The 23,554-nt window shown below is 45.6% G+C and overlaps 1 protein-coding gene across 1 annotated transcript; it reads right to left on the bottom strand.

Moving 5' to 3' along the window:
• Window positions 1-877: 877 nt before the first annotated feature.
• On the bottom strand, window positions 878-7,613 carry IL17B (interleukin 17B). The gene is made up of 3 exons (XM_061616856.1): window positions 7,587-7,613; window positions 4,792-5,117; window positions 878-1,854 (listed from the first exon to the last, which is right to left on the bottom strand). The coding sequence occupies exons 1-3, from the start codon at window positions 7,605-7,607 to the stop codon at window positions 1,608-1,610; spliced, it is 594 nt and encodes a 197-aa protein (XP_061472840.1). The 5' UTR covers window positions 7,608-7,613; the 3' UTR covers window positions 878-1,607.
• Between the last annotated feature and the right edge of the window lie 15,941 nt (window positions 7,614-23,554).

Below are 23,554 nucleotides of genomic sequence, written 5' to 3'. Positions count from 1 at the left end.
AGCTTTTTCTCTGATGTGTGGCATTCTGGCAAGCCCCTAGATTCAGGGACAGCCCTCCAGATATTGCTGGACTCCAGCTCCAGCCAGCACAGCCAGTGGTCAGGGATGATGGGAGCTGTAGTCCAACAACTTCTGGAGGGCCGCAGGTTCCCCACCCTTATCCCATAACATTGTTTCTTCTCTCTTGTGCTGCTTGGCTTCAGGGCACTGCCTTCCACAAGCCAGAATTGCCCTTCCCCCCTTCCTAATCATGAGTTTCCCCATGAAGCTGCTGTATATGAAGGCAGACCAATGATCCATCAAAGCCAGTGCTGTCTGCATTAGTTGACCAGTTTTTCAACAGTCTGTGGCAGGGATCTCTTTCCAGCTCTGCTATCTTTTAATGGAGCTGCCTGGGAGTGAACCTGGGACCATTGGCATGCAAATACCTCAGGCTTTATCAGTGAGCTGTGGCCCTTTTCCTTTTTGCCAAAGGATATGGCCTGCTTTGCAGGGGGTGGTCGTGTGCATAGAAGGCATCTCTGCAAGGGCTGGGGCTTCCCAACTGGTCCCACAGTTCTTGCCTTGGGGGTGTTCTGAATAGCAGTCTGCCTGAGGCTCTCTCACTGCCTCCTGGGTCTTTGGTAGAAGGGCTCCCCAAATTGCTCTGTTGGCCCTCGGCCAGCCGTCTTGCGGATACCCAGGCCTGGTTATCAGGGCTGTCAGCACAGGCCTCCTGGGACTGCTTGGTATTAAGATAAGGCATTTTCTCGATAGTTTTGTATAAGGTGCAAACTAGACTGCCAAGCTACCTTGGATTCAAAGGCCTCTCGTGTCTTCCCTCACCAAGCACAGCAAGAACAGATTTGTCTTCTGCTCCCAAATAGAGGGCAGTGGAGCACTGTCAAAAGAGTAAATGCCTCTACTCCTAGCTTTTGGCCTTAAGCAGTTGACACAGAAGCTGTGTGCTATCAAAGAGTTTTATAATCTCCATTTTGGTAGTGCAACCAAAGAAGGAGGATGGCATAAAAGGGCCTCTGAATGTTGACGTCACCCTAGCCTAAGATCGCCTACAAAAAGCTTGCAAACTGTGTGGCCCCCGAGCCACACTAAAGGGCTGGGAGCACCAGTCGGAGGGAACTACACAGCTGAACCTATGCTATAACTCCTTCCTCTTCCCCAGCCACCCAGCAGCCTTTTCTCCCGCATGTCAAGGTCACTTGTGCCAAACTCCTAGGCATCCAGGCGTGCTTGGTAAAGATTAAAAACGGGCAGCGGGAAATGTGGCTGTACATTCATAGCGTATGCTGTTAAAATGAAATGGAGCAATTTCATTGGTCTGAAGCACTAATGTGCAATACAGAAACCCCTTAATTGCGTTCTGTGCTTGTATGAAGTGCTGTCTGCCTCTCTGCGGGTAATGGAAGAAATGGGGCCCAACCAAGGCAGAACTGGCCCCTGAAAGCACATCGGTCTTCCCTCGTTTGGGCAGGCAAAAGAGCAAGTAATGAGAAGGAGAGACCTTTGCTAACCAGAACTGGAAGGGGAAAGGAGGCTAGAAAGACTGGAACCCTACTAACCCTTTGGGAACCAGAAGCAGGAAAAGAAGCTCTGCTCTTCATGGGACCTTAGAAGATACAAGTGCAGCCCACAGCAATAGTCTCCATAACAGTCTTGTACTCTTTGTGGCACCTTTTCTTCTTCCTGTGAGGGGTGCTTGGATCGCACAACAGTCGGCGCACTGGGATTTTGCTGTGGATGGGGATGCTGACCATGGTGCGGTCTTCCTGCATGGTGAAGGGATTAATGCATCCTGTACACAGGCAGTGTGCCTCTGGGATGTTGACTGGGATTCGTGCTGCATCGTGGTTTATCCTAAAGGGAAATGTGCTGACATCAGAAAGTGCATATTCATTTTAGTGGGGATAGGGAGGCAGGTTGCAGGCATACGTAGAGGTCCCACAGAACCAGGGGGAGCAACAGCCACCTATTGCAGCGTCTTCCAGTGCATACATGTTAACTCCACGGAGTTGATTTATGCATGTACAGGAAGGTGCTGCAGTAGGTGGCTGTTGCTGAACCTCCCAGAGAGGCCCAGAACATGTTATAGGAGGACCTTCTAGACAGGAGACCTTTGCAACAAGCACCATTGTGAGTGTTCATGCTAGGGCCTCTGATGATCACAGGGCAGTGGGTATTCATGGCACAACAGTAGCAGAGTGGAATGTCTGTGTACAGAGAGAGATGAAAGAGTGCACTTTCCCATAAAAGGGGAAAGAGCTCAAAGTGACATGTGCTTTTGAAGTGATGTTCACAGGCTTTTTCTGAGGCTTGCAGAAGATCATTTAGTGGGGGCTCAGAAATAATCAGAATGATGTGCCCCAGTGGTAGATTTCTTTAGGTCTCTGCTGTTGCTGTGTTTTTGTCAAGCCCTGCTTCTCCCCCCGCCCGCTGCCCCAATCTCTTGGAAATGAGGAAGTGCCACCTATTGCCCACCCGTAAACTTACATATAAACTTACACATGGGATCCCAACTCTGGAATTCCACTATATGTAAGTCCTTGTGGCAGAAATGTATTCAGAAGAATATAAAAGTCCTTACAGCTTAGTGGCCATGCTCTGCTGTCTGAATGTAGGCCGGAGACTGGCACTGCCCATTGGCACATCATAGCTTTGTTCCAGAAAACAGCTCAGTTATTTCACACAAGAGAGCAACTCCTATTAAAGATCATTGGCTTAGTGAAACCAGATGCCAGCTAAACAACAGTGGCTTCACATGTCAAAGGGCCAGGTAACATGATGTGGTAAATTACATTAATCCAAGTTATTCCCCCACCTGTCATAGCTAAAACTAGAATCGTAAGGCCCAGAAATTAATTTGTGTTCATATAGTGCTGAATCCATCAGAACTTTGTGGTCTCCGGTTCTTAAAAAGGTGAATGAAATGACTTGGTGGATCCCCTTCTGAAAAATGATGCATGCACTTTCAAGAGCACCACAAGAGGGAGATACAGTGTTACAAAGTCAGGCCACTACTACCCAGCTTTTCTGCTATCTCCATAGTATTATTCACTAATAGGCAAAAAACCTTGCGGTTTAAGAATGTACAGTAGGGCCCCACTTTCTGGTGGCCCGCTAATACGGCGGCTTTCAATTAGAGTAAGGCCCCACTCATACGGTGCTTGTTCGCTTTTATGGCATTTTTCGGGCATCGGGCACCATTTTATTGATGGAGTTCTGCTTTTAGGCACGGGTCTGGAACGTAACTCGCCGTATGAGTGAGGCCCTACTGTACCTATAGCCAACAGATATTTCTATCAAACTTTTAAAAAGCAGGGAAATTGGGCGGTCATAGTGAATACATCGGGAGCAGGAGACCTGACCTCCTCTCTATCGTACTGCCCTACAAATTGGTCAAAATGCAAACACAATTTGGGTTGGTCTTTCACAGTCCAATCCACTTCCTGTGTAGCTTGGAAGAATTTGGGGCCTCTGAGCATATGAGGAGTGGTGACAACACCTGCAATCAGCCCAATTTGTAGGGCTGTTGATTGCAGTGTAGAAGTCTTCCCTCAAGGCTGTGTTTCTGTTGCAGGGATATTGCATTGCCCCAGCAGGGAGGGGAGGTTCTTATCTTTTGTACCTGGGGAAATCATGTGCAGTGGGTAGCACATTCAGTACTATTGCCTTTGTGATATGTGGCTGTGCAAATCTCTCAAGCTCTTACTGGACATAGTTTGTGACCTCACTAGTGACAAGTAACACAGGTCCTCCCCACTCTACGTCTGTTTGGTTTTAATGTTTTGTCATATTATGACTTTTGTCCTTTACTGTGCAAAGTCAGCACTAGAGTGCTTTTTAAAAAAGATGTTTCAAAGAGAAACAAGGAAAACGCACACATCCCACAACATACACAAATTACATAGGGACCGATTATCATACTGTTGGCTCGGTCATGGGTGGGGATCCCCAGGCCACACCCCTTCCCCCAGGCCACACCCCCTCATTGACCCTGCTTCACACCCTCTTTGAGTATGTTTCGCCTTGCTCAAATATGTCCTTCGACTCCGATAATGCCTCTTCCCTGGATGGATGGAGGCAGGTCTGGTGCCAGAGGGTGGCCAGGTCCCCTGCAGCCCAGAGAGGCCCCTCCTTAGGGTGGGAGGGTAGTGCTCTTGCAGTCTGCGGCAGCAGCGGCTTCTGACCCTGGCACAGATCAAGGAGAGGGAGCTCCCAGGCACTTCCCCATACAGATGGCTCAGGCTTCAATAAGCCCGTACACACGCCCCATCTACCTCTTCTGTCACTGTGAATGTCGTGTATGCTGTGCGCACATGCCTACCATCAACTAAGATGGCAGCAGGGGCTAATGCCCCCACTGTCATCTTGGTTGATGGTAGGCATGTGCGTGCAGGACACACTGCATTCAGAGTAATGGGAAAGGTAGGGATGCACGAGCAGGCGCTGTGGGCCTGGGGCAGGCTGGTCCCCAAGGGCCCAGTCATGCCTGGTAACAGCCCTAGATGGAGGATAGAGGAATGTTTGTGTGTATTATTGTACAAAGGTACAGTTTACATACACTTCTCTGGCCACTTTTACATCTGACCACACCCAGCACTGGCATGTGGCTCCAGGAAGGTTGCTGGGACGGGAGTGCGCCCCTTGGGCTGAAAAGGGTTCCCCATCCCTGATCTAGGTTGTGGATTGCTTGAATATCACACTGAAAACAAAACATTGCTGGGACACAATTGTTTGGGTTATACAGAAAGGCTCCCAAGGCAACCTCAGTGAGGGAGTCCCGCTGTATCTCACCTGTAGGCCCAAGGAGACAAACTCCTTTTGTTCGACATCCAGAGTCTCAAGTTGACCTGGCACTTGGTATCCAGAGGCTCAGAACTGTTCCGCAGCTGACTAACCATCTCATGGATGCTCCGTTCATAATCCTCCACGAGGGTATAGTCAGTAGAGGCCCCTGGGTTTACTCTTAGTACTGGGTCAGGTGAGGATTCTTGAGCATTCTGGTGCTGAACCTTGATCTTTGCTGATCCTCTTTTCTTCCCTTTAGGCCCTTTGCTTTGCTCTTTTGTTTCTGGGGTGGCACCAAGTGTGACGGAAAGGCAGATTGCACAGACAACCATCTGGGGAGGAAGGAAAAGAGCACACTCATTACTTTTCATGGTATAACGGTTGTGGGGAACCTTTGCTCCTTCAGATCTTATTGAACTACAACCCCCATCACCTCTGGCCATTGGCCATGGTAACCGGGGCTGATGAGAGTTGTAGTTCAGCAGTATCTGGAGAGCCAAAGGCTCCACACCCCTGGTATAACAGTCACCAGTACTTCTCCCCTTTTCAAATGATTTCGCCAAAGCTGGGTGGGACAGGACACCTCCAGACTCGGTATTTTGCAGGAGGGATTCAAGCGCATAGCAGGAAATTTGTTTGCACATTAAAACTGGATTAAAGCACTCTGTCACCTGGCGCAACTGCCATTTTTTGTGGTTAGGAACGTGATGGGGAGATACACTGAAGTTGGAATGAACAAATTATTAATGGTAAGATGTATAAAGACCCCACAAGCAAATCAGGATGAACACTCATTGCTGTATAACTTCCCCGCCGACAAATCAAAACAAATGCTCAGTAAAGAGTGAATACAATCCAACCTCCATGTAAGCGTTGTGCAAGCAAATCAGGATGAAAGCTGAATAGACAGGTTGCCTGGAGGAGCCAGAGAGAGGATGCTATCCTGCTTCCCCATCAAAGGTGATCTAGGTAAGCAGGGATATGGGAGACAGAGAGTGGAGTGAGAGGGGAGCTAGTGAAAGTGATAACTGAGCAGGAAAAGGGTTGCACAGAAACAACTACCTGTGAAGTTATTGGCTTGAAAGCTAGAGCAGTATTGAGAGATAACTGAACAGCAATATGAACCATGGGCGTATGGCAGAAATAGCTGTGCCTTGACAACTGTGACCAAAAGGCTCCATTCCAGAAGACCCAACACCTTATTTCAAAATAGCCACACACTCCTATGGAAATAGGAGTCACCTGGCAGACACCTCTCTCAAATCTTTCATTCTGAGCAGCTAAATGGTGAGGTGTCTGGGATGAACTGTCTCCTTCCTGTGACTAACCCCAGGTTTGTTGGTCAAATGCTTTTAAACCAAAATACTCTATCTGTCCAGATTCTACATTTACCAGCATTTTGTTTTTAATGTTTTCATCTTTTTATCATCTTTACCCTTAAGTCAAATAAATCGTACTCATTCTTATGTGCTTGTGCCTGGAAGACAGATTCCACACTCAAACTCTACCCATCCTACCTAAAGGGGGTTCTTACCTCACAGCTGGCTCTCGTATATCATTTTTGGCCTGAGGGCCACATTCGACCTTCGCCAACCTTCCAAGGGCCACCTGCCAGCAGGATATGTGGCTGTGGCCACCCATGATCTTGTGCATGGAGTCCCACATGCACAAATCACAGGGCACTCACAGGCACACATCACCCCACACACACGCACACTCATCAATTGATTGAGCTGATGGAGAAAGTGATTTGCATCTCCATAAGGGCACTGGGCTCTGCTCACCCCAACATTGTGCCAACTTTATTATTTTTTTTTATTTTTGTCCCTGGGGCCAAACTCGGGAAGAAAAATTTGCTTGGGGTCGAGATCAAGGACCCAAACTGGGGTTACCCACTCCTGTGATATAAGCTCTCCTATCAGCCTTGGTCTTGTGGCTGATGGCAGCAGCAGCTGAACTGAAAAGTAGGATTTGCAGCCTTTTAAAAAAAATATTCAAGATGACCTGTTAGATAGTTCTGTCGCACTGTGCTGCATGGGGACTTTTTAAAATCTGCCCATCCCATTCCTCTTCCAGTCCTGGTTACGGTGAAGCAACAGCGGCACTCTCCTGCTTGCCTGTCTGCTTCCTTTGTTGCTGCTTTCAGATCCCAGGGCCATAAGAAGGGGTGGGTGGATCTGCCCATTTCGATTTCTCATTCTCCCCCCCAATCTTCAGTTCAGTTCTCCGCATTTCCCTATCCGTTTGCAAACTGATTTTTTTTTAAATGTCCTCATCAGCATTTTAGTGCAAATTTCTCCTAATAAATACATTTGGCATGCAATTTTGTCAAATACATACATTTTTACAAAGCAGTTCCCCCTCGCATAATGCGTTTTTGTAGGCTAGTTTCACAAACACATGCATTTTTGTACACATTACTTGGCTGGAAAACTGCATTGCAAAATCTGGAGAATTTTGAAGGATGACCGTGTCTTGGTTCACATACTGTTTCGGGAAGTGTGGATTAGATAGGCACTCCTTTATTTGTGAACTGAAACACACTTCTCCATCCCTAGCTAATAGTGGAGGACCTTTATCTGCACAAGCCAACCATTCCCATTTTGTCCTCTTCTGTGCTTCATTCTGTATGTGCCTCTCTCTCTCTCTCTCTGGGAGGTCGTTTTGTCTCCTCTGTGCCAGGCCCCAAAAGCAATAGCTCAGCCAGGCAAAGTTTACACTTCCAAAAGCAAACAAGCCTGACAGGCCATTAATAAATAGAAAGTAAATAAGAAGAGGCACAAAGAAAGCTGAGCACCTACCAGTTTTGGAGCCCACTCCATTGCAGTGGGGGGGATGGGGGGGTGAGTGAGGGCTCCGCAAATGCCTCCCTCTGCCGTAGAATGAAGGGAATGAGATGGGCTGGTTGCTTTAAAAGGGGAAGCAACAGCCCCTAATCTCTTCATCACCAGGGAGGTGGGCCTGCCTGGCACCAAGAAACTTCTCCAGGGTGCCAGCTAGGTTGTTGACAGCCAGAAAGGACAGCCGTCAGGGCTGCCTGCTGCTAAGCAGGCATGTATGTTTTCCCCAGGACCGTGCACACTGTGGCCACAGGCTGGGCTGCTTCAAGCACCTGCTTGAAGGACCAAGGTGGGGTGGGCTGGGGGTGGAGTGGGCAGGCAGTGAAAAGGAGCTTGCTGAAGGCAGACTTCTCTGAGGCTGGGGGTGGTCCCATTGTGGAGTAGAGGGCCTTCCAAATTTCTCAGGCAAGAGAAGCAACCATTGAATGTTGATCTTGGAAAGCAGTAAAGAGCGTTTCTTCAGGATGAGATGAGAGCAGGGCCTTCTGTGTGTCCTGGGAGGCCTGGCTTTGAGTAGGTGGGTTGCTGAATGAAGGGTTTGTCCAAAGACTGGAAAGTATAGGTCCCATTCCCATCCTCCAAAGTCAAGCATTAAGCATAACCAGAGTCCTGGACAGGACTTTGGGGCAGCAGAGAGGCCAGTTAAGGACAAGTATAAAATGGAAGGGCTGCACTCCAGCTTAGAAATGCAGGAGTGTGTGGTGAATTGGAGAAGCAGGACTGGAAAGTCAACCAAGTCTCCCTTTTTCTTGCTTGTTTATTTATTGAGCACCTAGGATAATGCATTTCCAGAGGGGTAGCTGTGTTATTCTGTTGCAGCAAAAGCAACAGACTGTCTTGTGGCATTTTAAAGGCAAAGATATTTATTATGGCATAAGCGCTTGAGGGCTACAGTCCATCAGATGTGCGAGTTGCAGTATATATATATATAAATAAATAAGTATCCAACTAAATCTCCTGAAAGCCTGCTTCTTTGTTTTCTGAAAGGTTCAAATAAGTCTCTAACAAGGTCTGTGGCCAAATCTGTCTATGCAGCACAACTTAAGAGGTTAAAACTTTCTGTTTAAATTTTTCTTGCAGATTTTATTTTTACCCTACTTTATTTCCATTTTATTCTCCTTTAGTCTTATTCCATTTTATCTATTGTAATATTTTATATTTGTATTTTGTATTTTATACATCTTCTATGGGTCTTTGACCGCAATAAACCTTGATTTGATTTAAATAGGGTGCGGATGGGATTATAAATAGTGATGTCAGAAGAAAAGGGAAAGTGGAAAAATTCCACCATTCTTTTTTTTCTTTTTTCTTTTTTTGTGTTTCATTACTTTCTGACATCACTGTTTACTATTACCCCCTCAACTCTGTGTGTATGTGCTTGCGCATGTGGTATACTATATTTGCGTAAGAATGTCATCATGCTGGAGGGGCAGGCCTCATCTCCAAGGAAACATGGAAGGGGAGGAGTAAACCAGGGATGTGGTCTCGGAACTATGGCTGTGCATATTCTAACAATGCTGAAATTCTCTCCTGCCCTGGTGAAGCGGTGAGGACAGAGAGGGAGGGAGAAAGGGGGAAAGTGGTAGTTTAAAACAACAGATGTCTGAGCAGATTGGTAAAGAAGGAACACTTTGGAAGCTTGCTGTAAGGAGTTTTCATAAGAGTAGTGTAAAAATACTCATCAAACCATGTGCTTTAGAGAAGAAACAGTGCATGCACATACACAGAGAGAGTGAGCAGGAGATCAGCCTCCCAGTATTTTAAAGCAGTCCTCCTCCTAATTGACACTGAGTGTTCTGTGTACAGAGATGTAAATGACCGTCAGTATTGTGCTTTTTGTTCATGTTTTTAGCATTTGCATTCATTCGTTTTTGTGTTTTTCAGAGTTGGGAAGGGGCAGTTGTAGAAGTACCCTGTGATTCTTTCAGTTTCGTGGTGTGTAGAATAGGGCAAGAAAACCACTAGAATTGCTGCTGTCTCTCTCTGTTCTGCCTTGAAATGACACTTGTGCTACAGATGCAGTTGCTCCAACTCCCTTGCTGGACTGGGAACCCTATATGCAAACTGCATGCAGTGACACATCCTGGTGCAAATCTGGATGCAGTGCATGTATGTACACATCCAGTGCAAATCTGGATGCAATTATGTATGATTTCCCACTGTCGACAATCTGGGGCGGATCTTCCCATCTGTCTTGCAATATGCCAAGGAGTGCACATCGACATCTACTGTTTTAGGCCCCTAGTCACACAAAGCACCTTGTGCATGACTAGAACTAGATTGTGGCCAGTGTTTCCAAATAGGCATACATTACATGAGATAAGGGATCATTGTGCAACGTGTCATGAAATGACTGAACATCCTTTGCACTATTGCAGTCTCTTTGCCGGTTTGTCACAGCCTCTCTGGCTGCCATTGACTTACCTGTTTTGATTTCATAAAGAGGCTTTCCAGCCTTTGACTGTGGCAGTTACGGTGGTGGTGGGGATATTTAATGGGCCTAACTTATGTTCATTAATTTAAATGAGTCTTCTCTGAGTAGGGTTAGTATTGCATACAATGCAGAGATGTGCTAGAATTCTCCCCAGTTCGGATTTGGTAATGAATTTTCCATTAATTTGCTTATTCACTATCATTGCAGATCAGATTTTTATGTAATGATTTCCTGCTGCTATTTTCAGACTTAAAAAAAATCAGCATCTAAAATATTGATATTAATACTGATATTTTATTGATATTTCCTTCAATTTATTGATACTTCCTTTGAAAGATTGATATTAATATTTTTTCTGAGGGAAAAAACAGATCAATAAAAGCAGCAGCTTGCAGACAAAGAACAAACTTGCATTGATACCAGCTTGTTAGGTTGACGGAACACTTTCAAACCATCAGTGGCCAATGGATCCCATTCCTAATTCAACACAGCGCTAAGTTGAGTGTTCCATCAGTGCAAGGATTTTTCCCAGTGCAACAGAATCTTCTCCCCCTCTCCTCCCACTGTGCACCCTCTATATCTGTTCTAGGGAGTCCCCCAACTCTCTGGAGCAGATTTGGGGGTGGGGCACATGCAGAAGGGGGAGGAGAGGGGGAAATCCCCTTGCATTAGTTGAAGTTCTGCAAGTGCTAGAATTTAGTTGAATGCTACTCTTTGTGAGATCAGTTAAACAGTCTCAGAGGCTTTTGAAGAAAACACTCCATTCTTCTGTAATAACACCAAACATATAGACTGTGCAAAGCTCTCGTTTACTATTTGCATTTGTTGAATAAAATGCAATATTTATTATCTGACTTACAGGGCAATCCTATATACATCTACTCATAAGTAAATCTCATTGATTACCTTAGGCGGCAGTGCTTTGCAGGCTTACCTGAAAATCATATTTAATTCAATGGAACTTACTTTTAGTAAACTTTATTTTATTTTTAGCAAATTTTACTAAAAAAATATTATTTATAAATTAATAGTTAAAATTAATTAATTCTAGAGAATATTTGATAGGAAACATTTTCTCATAACTCATTCATTCATTGGCGATCACTCATGGCTGAGTAAGATTGTCTTCCAGGGTAAGGTCTTTAACAGTGGGTCTGTAAGTGACTGTGGAGGCCAATTCTGGATGCACACAGCCTCAGTGGGGACATAGGTTTCCAGATGGAAGATGGTCACGATGAGGATTTGCTTGACATGCCTTCCACTTAGCTTGCTTCTCCCTTTCACCCTGTACTGGTGCTTCTTCAAAGTCCATAGCACCTTTGATAATGTCCGGCCTCCAATTGGGACGCTCATGGGCCAAAGCTTCCCAGTTCTCGATGCTCATGTTACATTTTTTTAGATTAGTTTTAAGAACATCTTTAAACCTCTTTTGCTGTCCACTGATGTTCCGTTTTCCATCCTTAAGTTGGGAGTAAAGTAGCTGCTGTTGAAGACGGTGATCAGGCATTCGAACGATATGGCCAGTTCAGCAAAGTTGATGTTGGAGGATCATTGTTTCAACACTGGTGGTCTTTGCTTCTTCCAAAATGCTAACATTAGTCTGTCTGTCTTCCCAAGTAATTTGCAGACTCTTAACAAAAACACCACACAACTTGCTGGCTGTTTTTCCTCTCAAAGTTGCTGCCCTCAAGCTACATTTCCCCCAGTGGGTGAAATATATGGTGATATGTATCTTTGCTCCTGCAAGAGGTAAAATAGCTGGAGAGGGTGAGTTTGAAAGTTGGCAGTCAAGGTAAGTACCTTACTCACCACCCTCTTTTCTTTCTCTGCTTCTGTTTGCAGCCTCTAGCTGCAGATTTTCATTACAATAATTTTGGGGAAAAGTTACTCAGACATCTGAGTACTGTAATGCGTAGTTTGGCCTACAGTCTGTCTCTGAAATAGCCATTGTGCCATAGTGCCATTGCCTTTGACTCAGGAATTGCAAGGATGAGATGTGTGCTTTGACCTGTGTTACTTGTATAAATGCTCAAACTGACATCTTAGAGCCAATCAGACTGCTGTTTTATTGTGGGTATCTGCAGCAACATGTCATCAATGCATCTGAAGTGGATTTATACTGGACCATCCACACATCATCCCACTTTATCAGTTGTTCTGCAATGTATCCTCAATTGCATGCAATTATTGCATGCATGTTTTAATTCCTCCCATTCCATTGTCCATGTTTCTGCCATCCCAAATCCCCACTTTTTTCTGAGCTGCAAGTAAGTTATACTATGACACCGTGCCATCATGTTTTCATTTGTACATTTAAAAAAAGTTTTTATGTTTCAGCTGTGATTGCTGCACTACACCATGTTTATTTACGGGGGGGGGGAAAACCCCACAGGAGTGTCAGTATATGACATCAACAGGAAGTCTGTGGGAGTTACACAAGAGTGCAAGATTCTCACCACCACCACCTTTTCCCCATAAGCACTTAAGGTATAGCACCATGCCACCATATTTTCATTTTTACACTTTCAGAGTTTTTATTTTTAGGCTGAGATTGCTGTACTTAACCTTAGGTCATTTCCACAAAAACCCCCGCAGGAATGCTTGTATCCAGCATCAACAAGAGGTATGTGAGAATGGCTACATCACAAAGAAACAAGTTAAATCTGGCACATTGCTGGGGCGCCCTAGCACTATAGCACAACTAAAGTGGGACCAAAAAAAAAAATATCAGAAAGTTTGTGGTATGAAAAGTTATGAAATTGCAGCAGGCATGTATGGACCGTGCTAACAAAGCAGTATGACCATCCCGAAACCTTTGCAGGCGCAAATTGCGGGAGCATGTGTAACTACCCCGATACCATCAAGAGCACAAATAATCATGAATGCACAATAAAAAGGACACCTGGAGGGGCTGAATTGCCCCATTAGGCCAAGCTAGAGGAGATACAGGAGATGGTGATCAGATCTCCCAAACTTCAATTTTTCCTTCTTTAAAATGGCTGCAAAGTGCACCTTAGCCTTGGGAGAGAAAATGAGAGTTTCTAAAAAGCACACTGTTTTTTCTGATCTAAATCATCTCCTGAAAAATTAGATGTCTGTCTGAAAGACCTGGGATCATATGACCCATAGCTCAACGTTTTTGATTGTAGATTTCATTGCTCCACAATGTTCTCTTTCTCCTCCATATCTGGGGAAAAGCCACTATCTGGTGAAGTCAGATTTTTATTTATCTTGCATGAAGTATAGATTGTCCCCATCCCCACCCTTTCTTAGGAAATGAGTAATGACACATAATTTGATTCCGAACACAAAAGCAACACTCTGTGGGCACCTGCAGATTCCTTCACCAACAAAAGCCAAATAAATGTTAACATTGGCATACCTCATTTGCAACAGATTGCATTCAGGCTGTGCCGAATACTTCCGCCTTGGTTTCATCAGTTTGCATTTATTATGAAATGTGTAATCAACCAATGTATTAAGCAATAAAAGTCTCTCGATTAAAGAGAAGTTCCCCTCCTTAAATAACTAACGTTTTAATATTTTTTTAATGACCAAATAAGGGAATCGGGGGGGGGGGTTGAGGGTGTGACCACATTTCCCAGCACTGTAGTCTGCATACCAAAAAATTCCATATGGCCCAGATGGAGACACAAGACACACAGTCAAATGAAAACAAGTCAGAAACTTTCACAAATGTTGTGCTTGCTCTCTTTTTTTTAATTGCAACATATTTTCCAGCATTCACTCTCTTTCTTCAGCGCGCACACACACAGTTCCTCTTATCTCTTTCATAACCTAGGCAGACCATAATTGTTTGCTTTCTAAGCTCAACTTAAATGATCCATAATGGATGGTTTTAACATTTTATGCCATACAATTACTTTAAATGATGCTACGGTGGCTTGTAAATCTTGTTCCTCTCCTTTTTGACTCAATTTCTGGTTTGACAGCAGTGGAGAGAAAAGTAACACATTAACACTTTATATGTGGTGAATGAGTTTGCTCAGCCTTCCCCAACCTGATGCCCTCTGCATGTTTTAGACTATAAGAGCAGCACCAGTCCCAAAGGGTGGCCAGGTTGGGCCCTAGCCGAGGGCCCCTGGAGCCATAGAGGCTTCTTGATAGGGTGGGGGAGGAGATGCCATGGATCTCAGGGAGAGAGCTTTTTCCGCACACCCGCTCACTGACTCCACCTACCTGTCTCGCCTGTCTTTTGCAGCTGCATGGGCTGCGCACGCAGGACTGCCATTAACCAAGATGGCGGCTGAGGTATCCCTAAGGAGCTGAAGACAGGAGAGATGGAGCCAGCGAATGGGTGGGCAGAAGAAGCTCCCTCCCTGTGAGAGACAGGTAGACATGTGCACACATGCCGGGACCTGGGGCAAACTGGTGCCCAAGGGCCCTGACATGTCTGGCGCTGACCCTGTATAAGACTACAACTCCCAGTATGGGCTGGCTGGGGCTAATGAGAGTTGTAGTTAGAGATGGGGGAGAAATTTAATTCAAGTCACATGTTACCAAATTCTTCCAAGCTACACAAGAAGTGAACTGTGAAAGACCAACCCAAATTGTGTTTGCATTTTGACAAATTTGTAGGGCAGTACAATATCTCAGAGAGGAGGTCAGGTCTCCTGCTTCCCTGGTGCATCACTACAGCTGCCCAATTTCCCTGCTTTTTAAAATTTGATAGAAATATCTGTTGGCTATAGGTACATTCTTAAACCACAAGTTTTTTTGCCTGTTAGTGAATTTCTCTGTTTTTTAATCCAGGAGGTAAGAAATGGGATCCTGTCCAAGTTTGTTGAGAATGGATTGATCATTTGCATGCTTATTGAGTTCAGTGGGAATTACTCCCCTGCAATCATGCTTAGGATAGGTGAAACTGATCACAAGGGATGGGAGGAAGGGGAGGGGAGCAGGCTGGAGGGGAGGAGGAGGGGAGGTTTGATCATTTGCATATTTATTGAGTTCAGTGGGATTTACTCCCGTGCAATCATCCTTAGGATAGGTAAAACTGACCATGAGGAGGGAAGCCTGGAGTGGGCAGGGGAGGAGGAAGAAGGAGGAGCGGAGGAGAGTAAGAAGGGAGGAGGAAGAGAGAGGAGTGGAGAAGGAGGGGAAAGGCAGGTCTGATCATTTGCATGCTTATTGAGTTCAATGGGATTTACTCCTGTGTAATCATGGCTACAATAGGTAAAACTGACCATGGGGGGAGGGGGGAGGGGAGAGTAGAGGGAAGAAGGGGGGAGAGTGGAGCAGAAGGAGGGGGAGGGGGAAGGAGGGGATTGGAAGGGGGAGCGGTGAAGGAAGGGGAGGGAAGGGGCAAAAGGGAGTTGATGGGACAAAGGACGAAGGGAGGGCAGGTTTGATCATTTGCATGCCTATTGAGTTCAATAGGATTTTCTCCCATGCAATCATGCTTGAAAATGAATTGGACTGCCTTCAAGTCGAGTCTGATTTATGGCGACCCTATGAATAGGGTTTTCATGATAAGCGGTATTTAGAGGTAGTTTACCATTGCCTTCCTCTGAGGCTAAGAGGCAGTGATTGGCTCAAGGTCACCCAGTAAGCTTCATGGCTGTGTGGGGATTTGAACCCTGGTCTCCTAGGTCATAGTCCTAGGATTGGTAAAACTGATCGAGGAGGAGGGGGAGAGTGGAGGGTGTAGGGGAGGGGGGGAGGAGAGGATTGGAAGGGGATGGGTGAGGGGAAGGGAGGGTTGAAGGAATGGGGAGGGAAGGGGCAAAAGGGAGGGGTTAGGAGGGAGGAGGAGGGGAGGGCAGGTTTGATCGTTTGCATGCTTTTTGACTTCAGTGGGATTTACTCCTGTGCAATCATGCTTAGGATAGGTGAAACTGACCTGGGGGAGGGGGGAGGGGGGAGGAGGGCAGGAAGGGGGAGGGGAGATGAGGGGAGGAGATTGGATGGGTGGGCACTGGGTAGAGGGGAAGCCCCTTTCCTTTCCAAAAGGAAAACATTGTGAACAGCATCATTCTTTTTCAGGGTTTCCCCCACCTTTTTATTCTACAACAGACACATGTAGCCTCCCACCCAAATTTAAACCAAAACTGTCCCTGGCCACATCCACACCAGACCTTTATTTCACTTTAGACAGTCATGGCTTCTCCCAAAGAGGAAGTGTAGTTAGTAAAGGGTTCTGAGAGTTGCTAGGAGATGCCCTGTTCCCCTCACAGAGCTTCAATCAGAGTGGTTGACTGTTAAACCAGTCTGGCCACTGGAGCTCTGTCAGGGGAATAGGAGTCTCCTCTCAGCACCCTTAACAAACTACACTTCCCAGGATTCTTTGGGGGAAGCCATGACTGTCTAAAGCAGCCTTTCCCAACCGGTGTGCCTCCAGATGTTGTTGGACCACAACTCCCATCAGCCTCAGCCATGGCTGAGATTGATGGGAGTTGTGGTCCAACAACATCTGGAGGCACACTGGTTGGGAATGGCTGGTCTAAAGTGAAATTAAAGTCTGGTGTGGGTGTGACCCCCAGATTAGGCAAGCCCAGCAACTGTGAGTCTGTCTTTTAGAACACTGACAGTTGGTTCTTACTGAGCATGCCCAACATTATCATTCAGTTTAATGCTAACTTTCTTAAATTAATTAAAAATCAGCCAGGCATTTATTAAACTTTTACACTGCAGAAGATGAAGGTCAGAGTATGGGGCAAGGTCAGTAATAGGATTACAGGTACTCTGTGAACATGGCTGATTTTTAATTAATTTCAACAGATTATGAGAACTCTGACAGAAAAAAGTCCAAAAGGGGTCTGTTTTTCCCCGCTCTCTTTTTACACTTTGAACTCTCGATTCTCTCTGACTGTTTTGTGTATCACCATGAAAATTAAGAGGGTTGTTAAGCAAGCGTTTCTGAGTTCAGGACTGTAAGTTTTGTAAGGTTTTGTTTTGAAATGAGTTTATGGGAAGCATCAGAATGGCATGGAGGTATTTTTGATTTAACATTGCAGAATGCGAAAAATCCATGCTGACTATAGTATGCAGCCACTCTCATGGCTGTATAATACCAGTTTGAAGTGTGCTTATAAGTGCATTAGTGAAAATAACATACAACATGCATTGTATAAGGGGAAACAGCCAGCAAGAATGTATATATTAGGGAAAACTGCATACAAACATATTAGGAAAAATTCACACTATGATAATGCTGATTAATTTTCATGGAGACTTTAAAAAAAATCACAAACTGACGTCTAAATGTGGAGAACCAAACTTAAAATCGGAAGAGTGAGAAACTAAGAGAAACCACAGTTGACAGAGTCACCCATCCCTAATTGTAGTCCAAAACATCTGGAGGGCACCAGGTTGGTGAAGTCAGAGTTAGTTGATAGGCATTCCTACAAACTGACTTTTGCTGATAAAACTGGCATATTAATGCACATCAAGAAATCAGCAGCCCAACACTGAAAGTCACCAGAAGCCTTCAGACTGAGAGTCTGCAACTGGCAGAAGGCTGGCCCTCCCTGGGTGTGAGATGGGGAGGGGGAGTAGATATGCCCTGTGTGAAAGATATTGAAGGAGTCCGACTGTTCCCAATTCTCTCAGAGGCCTACTGGGATAACTGGTTCAGGTAGGTATTGTTAGTGGGCTCTTGCTGGGTCCATATCAGGTGTTTAGGAGGAGCCTTAGTAAGGAGGAACATGGGTGATGCCACCCCAATTTCTGTGATCATGGGTAGAGGGAAGTATAGCCATGGGGAGGTGGTGAACTACCATAGAAGATGAGGGCAAGGCTATCTATGCCTTGTTCTTTGCTCCCACTCCTCTCATTGATGGGTTCCTCATTGCTCATATGCTGTGCCCACTGGCCTGTGTGTGTTGTTGTTTAATGCCAGATAGGTACACAATAAGACCACACTCATCCATGATTTGATTGTGGATAAAGGTGCCGATTTGGAGTGCATTATAGAAACTTGGATGGGTGAGCTGGGAGGAGTTGATCTGACCCAGCTTTGCCCATCTAGATAGTCGGTGCAACACCAGCACAGGCTGCAAGGATGTGGGGGAGGAGTTGCTGTGGTTTCCAAACTTCAATCTCTGTCACCAGGAAACTACTCTGTCTTGGAGCTGGCTGTGAGGGCCTGTACCTGGTGTCGGGCCAAGGAGACAATAAACTAGGGTTGCTGCTGGTGTTCTGTTCACCCTGCTGCCCGGCAGCTTCTCTGACTAAGCTGGTGGAGGCCATCTCGGCTGTGGTATTGGAGGAGCCCACAATGATAGTGCTGGGTGATTTCAGCATCCATGCTGAGGCTGCCTCTAGTGTTCTGGCTCAGGACTTCTTGGCCTCCATGACAACCATGGGGCTGTCTCAAGTTGTCACCAGCCCAGTGCATAGGGCAGGGCATACTCTTTTGGTTTTGCTCCAGATGGAGGAAGGGGTGGTCTGGAGATGCGGATATGGATGTCACCCCATTGTCATGGTCAGACCACTTCCTGGTGAAGTTTAGAGTTATGGCTCCAATCCTCCCCTACAGAGGGTGTGTGGACAGATTAAGATGGTCCGCCCCCAGAGACTAATGCAATCCACTGGATTCCTGAATGCTCTGGGGGAGTTCCAGTAGATAGAGCAGGTGACCCTATTGAAGCCCTTGTTATGCTGTAGAACAGCAAGGTTCGTCAGGCTCTTGACATGGTTGCCCCCAAGCTCCGTCTCCAGCATTGTGGAGCCCAGTTTGCACCTTGGTACACCAGTGAGCTAAGGGCAATGAAACAGGCTGGATGACAGCTAGAGCGCAAGTGGCAAAAGACGTGCTGTGAGGCTAATCGGCGTGAGTAAAACATCATAACCATGTCTACTGTGTGGCAGTGAGGGCAGCGAAGAAGGCTAACTTCTCTGCCACCATTGCATCCTCAAGTCGCCATCCAGTGGAGCTTTTCTGTATTGTCAGGGGTTGTTGACATCAATGAATTTTAGACCCTTCAGAGGCCCACTAAGGGTAAAGTTGCTCGCCTCCATAGCAATCTTGATGCCCCATCCACATCTACTGTAGTCCCTAGTGAGATGTGCAGTGCAATGTCTGCTGCAACTTCTTGGGATTGGTTTCATTTGATGCGGCCTGATGACTTAGACAAGGTGCTTGATGATGTGGCCAGCAATGTGTTCTCTTGACCCTTGCCCTTCTTGGCTTATTAAAGCTTGCCGACGGGGTTTGACTGAGTGGATCCAGGGTGTAGTCAATGCATCTGTGTGTAGTCAATGGTTCCAGCCACGCTGAAAGAGGCAGTGATCCAACCACTCCTGAAAAAGCCCACCCTGGACCCATTGGTTTCTGACAATTACTAACTGATCACAAATACTCCCTTCTTAGGGAAGGTGGTTGAGAGGGTTGTAGCGCAGCAATTGCAAGTACTCTTGGATGAAACAGATTATCTTGACCCATTCCAGTCTGGGTTCAGGCCTGGTTATGGGACTGAATCGGCCTTGGTTGCCCTGATGGATGACCTTTATCAGGAGAAGGACAGGGGGAGTGCGACCTTGTTACTCTTACTTCATCTCTCAGCGGCTTCTGGGCCGACTTGGTGAGATGGGTACTGGAGGCACTGTTTTACAGTGGTTCCGATCCTATCTCCAAGGTTGTTTTCAGAGAATAGCACTGGGTGATTGTCTTTTGGCCCCCTGGCAGTTGCGCTGTGGGGTGCTGCAGGGTACCATCTTGTCCCCCATGCTGTTTATGCTGATGATACCCAGCTCTGTTTCTCTGTACCATCTGAATTGGGAAAGGCCATGCAAGCCCTGGACCGGTGCCTGGACTCGGTGGTAGGCTGGATGAGGGCCAATAAACTGAGTGTGAATGCTAGCAAGACCAAGGCACTGTGGGTTGGTGGTTCCTGAATTCAGATAATTGGTCAGTTGCCTGCTTTGGATGGGGTCGTAGTCCCCCTGAAAGAGCCAGTCTGTAGACTGGTGGTGCTACTGGATCCATCTTTGTCACTAGAGGCCCAGGTGACCTCAGTGGCTAGGAGTGCCTTTTACCAGCTTGAGCTGGTAAGACAGCTGTAGCCTTTTCTGGACCGGGATAGCTGTTGTCCATGCACTGGTAACTTCCAGGCTAGATTACTGTAATGTGTTCTATGTGGGGCTGTCCTTGAGGTTGGTCTGGAAGCTGCAGCTGGTGCAAAATGCAGCAGCGAGATTGTTCACTGGGGCAGGGTATCGCCAACATGTTACCCCTCTGCTGAAAGAATTGCACTGGCTGCCCATTTGCTACCAGGCCAAGTTCAAGATTCTAGTTTTGGTGTACAAAGCCCTCCACAGCTTGGGACCAGGATACCTGAAAAACCGTCCTACCCCTTATATACCCAGTCAATCACTGTGCTCTGCAGGTGAGGGCCTCCTGGAGATACCATCTTGTCAGGAGGTCTGTTCCACACAACACAGGAAACGGACCTTTAGTGTAGTGGCACTTACCCTTTGGAATTCCCTCCCCTTAAATATTAGATGAGAGCCAGTGTGGTGTAGTGGTTAAGGTGTTGGACTGCGACCTGGGAGACCAGGGTTCAAATCCCCACACAGCCATGAAGCTCACTGGGTGACCTTGGGCCAGTCACTGCCTCTCAGCCTCAGAGGAAGGCAATGGTAAACCCCCTCTGAATACCGCTTACCATGAAAACCCTATTCATAGGGTCGCCGTAAGTCGGAATCGACTTGAAGTCCTTCCTCTTTCAACAAGCCTTTTAAGTTGAGACCTTATCCCAGTCTGCGTCTTTGTTGGAATTGCTTTTTAATATGTTTTTAAACCTTCTTTTTTAAAAAATAAATGTTTTAACTCTTTTTTAAAAAAAGATGTTTTTAAAGCTTTTTAAAAATGTTTTTATAGATGTTTTGTTTTAATGTATTTTAGGGTCTGTTTTTATGATGTTTTAAAGTGTTTTTAGTGGTTTTGTTTGCCGCCCTGGTCTCCTATTGGGAGGAAGGGTGGGATATAACTCAAATAATAAAATAAATAACATCTACCTTCCATGGATGTATTGGAGAGCATCCAGCAGCATAAGCACCATCCCACTCACAGGTCTTTCTTCCTCCAGCAGTAGAATGGCACTTATGCCACATCTAACAGCCCCACGGTCAGCCTGTGGTCAGCTTTAGGATTACACACCTGTGAATAAATTTCTGTGCATGCATATCCAGTTTCTCACTGAACCCATTGAAAACATGCATAGGATCAGGCTGCCGTTCTAAAATAATTATCTGGCTCAGAACCTCCATCCATGTCAGATATTTATCTTATTGTACAGCATATAGCTAAGTGGCCTGTGGTGCAGGTGCAAACAATTCAGAAGGAAGAAAGATGCCCCCTTGTAGCTTCAAGTTCAATTGGGTTGGGCACCTAACAGTAATTACACAAATACAAAAAAGGAGCCATTAAATACAAAGCAAAACCAAACAAACATAAACAGAAAGAAACAATCCAGTTAAATATTATTATTATTATTATTATTATTATTATTATTATTATTATTATTATTATTATTATTATTATTATCTGTCCATCATAAGGGCCCAGGGTGGATTGCATTCATATAATCATATTGACACATACTGACACCAGCATCTGCTTCAAAGGCCATCTTTACCTTCTCGCACAAGGTCATAGGAGCTAAATGGGCTTTCTTTGGCAAAGAGTTCCAGACCTTTGGAACAGCTAGCGAGAATGCCTTCTCTTGAGTTTCCACCAAAGGTGCTTCAGATGTTGGTGGACAGACAGAAGGGCCTCTCCCTAGCATCTTAAAACCCAGACAGGCTCTTATGAGAGAATATGTCCTTTTAGATAACCTGCTTTCACATCATGTTGAGCTGTAATGGTCTGGTCATCACTAACACTTTGAATTATGCCTGGAAACAGACCAGGGGATGGTGGAGCTGTTGTTATATAGGAGTCACATGCTCCCTATAACCAGCCCCAGTTGATAGTCCGGCTGAAGCATTTTGAATCAACTGCTCTAAATGGATGGAAGCTACCTTTCCGACTTTTTAGCATGTGATATTTGTCAGAACCTTATTCTGCACTGTAATTATCCTAGCTAATACTTCTGTAGCTGCTTATTCCCAGGAGCATTAAAGGGCCTTTTTTACACATAAGCTTCAACTGTTGTTGGTGTTTGCTTTTATTTAACGCAGTTTGTAATCGGAATATAAAACCTACATTGTGCCTTAATGACAAATGCCTCGCTTCTGTTTTCAATTCCACATTAAAAATAACCACACATTCATACAAATAGTGCACACTAGAGGTTCAAAGGTGACTTCAGTTTTGCCTGAAAACATTCCAAATCTGGAGCTTGATAGAATCTTTGACTTAGCTTGGCCAGAATGGTAATTGCTGGGGTGTGACTGGCTCAGTCATCTCTGTCTTTCCAGTAAGCTGCCACAGGGTGGTGCTATTGTAAAGGCAAATTGCTGTTGCCATTGTGACCCCCACACACACCACCACCACCTGCCTGGACCATCCCAGTGTTTCAGGCTCCCTAGCTAGAAGTGACTGAAAAAAATGTAGCCATTCTATTTTAAATCTTGACTATGCAGGCATTACAGAAGCCACAAGAAGGCATCCAGAAATGCCTCACTAGGGATACCAATCACTGTTCTTATAAGCAGAGGCTCTAACCTTCAAATTCCTTTCCTGGTTGTTGCAGATGAGGCAGTCACCTATATGAGGGTTTGGAAGGAATGGTGCATAGCACTGTTGCAGCCAACTTGGCAGAGAAGCCTCAGCTGAGCGGGAAATATGACTTGATGTGCTTTTTGGCACATGTTCCAATGCTTACAGAGATCATAAAGCAGATATGAAATCACCGTGCTCTCTGTTGGCCTAGCCTCATGTAGATGATCACCAGAGTGATCAGTGCTGTTGTGTATGTTCCAGTCATACCTATTTTCTGGAATCTGTACCTGGAAATTTGCTGTCCCTAATTTTGCCTTTCGTGAATGGCTTCTTAATGTTTTGTTTGTTTCCATTCCTGAAGTTGTTATCCTTCAGAGTACTCACCTCTTTTGCCCCCCATGTTCTCGAGACAGTAAGTGGGTTGGAGGTAGATGTATCTTATCTCCAGTACATATGTATATAAATGCACAAATGTGAACATGAAAGTGCTGTGTAGTCACAGCCATCTCATGTGCTGCCATTTCACATGATGGTGAGGCACATTCTGAAATGTTGATAACAGACTGTAGAAAGTGTGTTGTGTGTTTTGCCCCCTAGCATATTATTTAATCAAAAGACCAAGCACTGTGTCAGTTTTTAAAATTGTGTGACAAATGTTATTGCATACAGCAAGGATGGGGAATCTATGGTTCTCCAGAGATGCTGCTGGAGTCTAGCTCCCATCCTCCTTGATCATTGGCCATGCTGTCTGGGGCTGATAGGAGCTGGAGTCCACTCCAACACAGCTGGATGGCCATCAGTTCCCCATCCCCAACATGCAGCAAATGGAGTATGGCCTTCAGGATGTTGTACCTGGGGAGACAAAAG

The sequence above is a fragment of the Rhineura floridana genome, chromosome 3 (assembly GCF_030035675.1).
Source record: "Rhineura floridana isolate rRhiFlo1 chromosome 3, rRhiFlo1.hap2, whole genome shotgun sequence".
In the NCBI taxonomy this organism is placed as follows: Eukaryota; Metazoa; Chordata; class Lepidosauria; order Squamata; family Rhineuridae; genus Rhineura; species Rhineura floridana.
The sequence above is the reverse complement of the archived record's forward strand: the minus strand, read 5'-3'. Positions and strand labels throughout refer to the sequence as shown.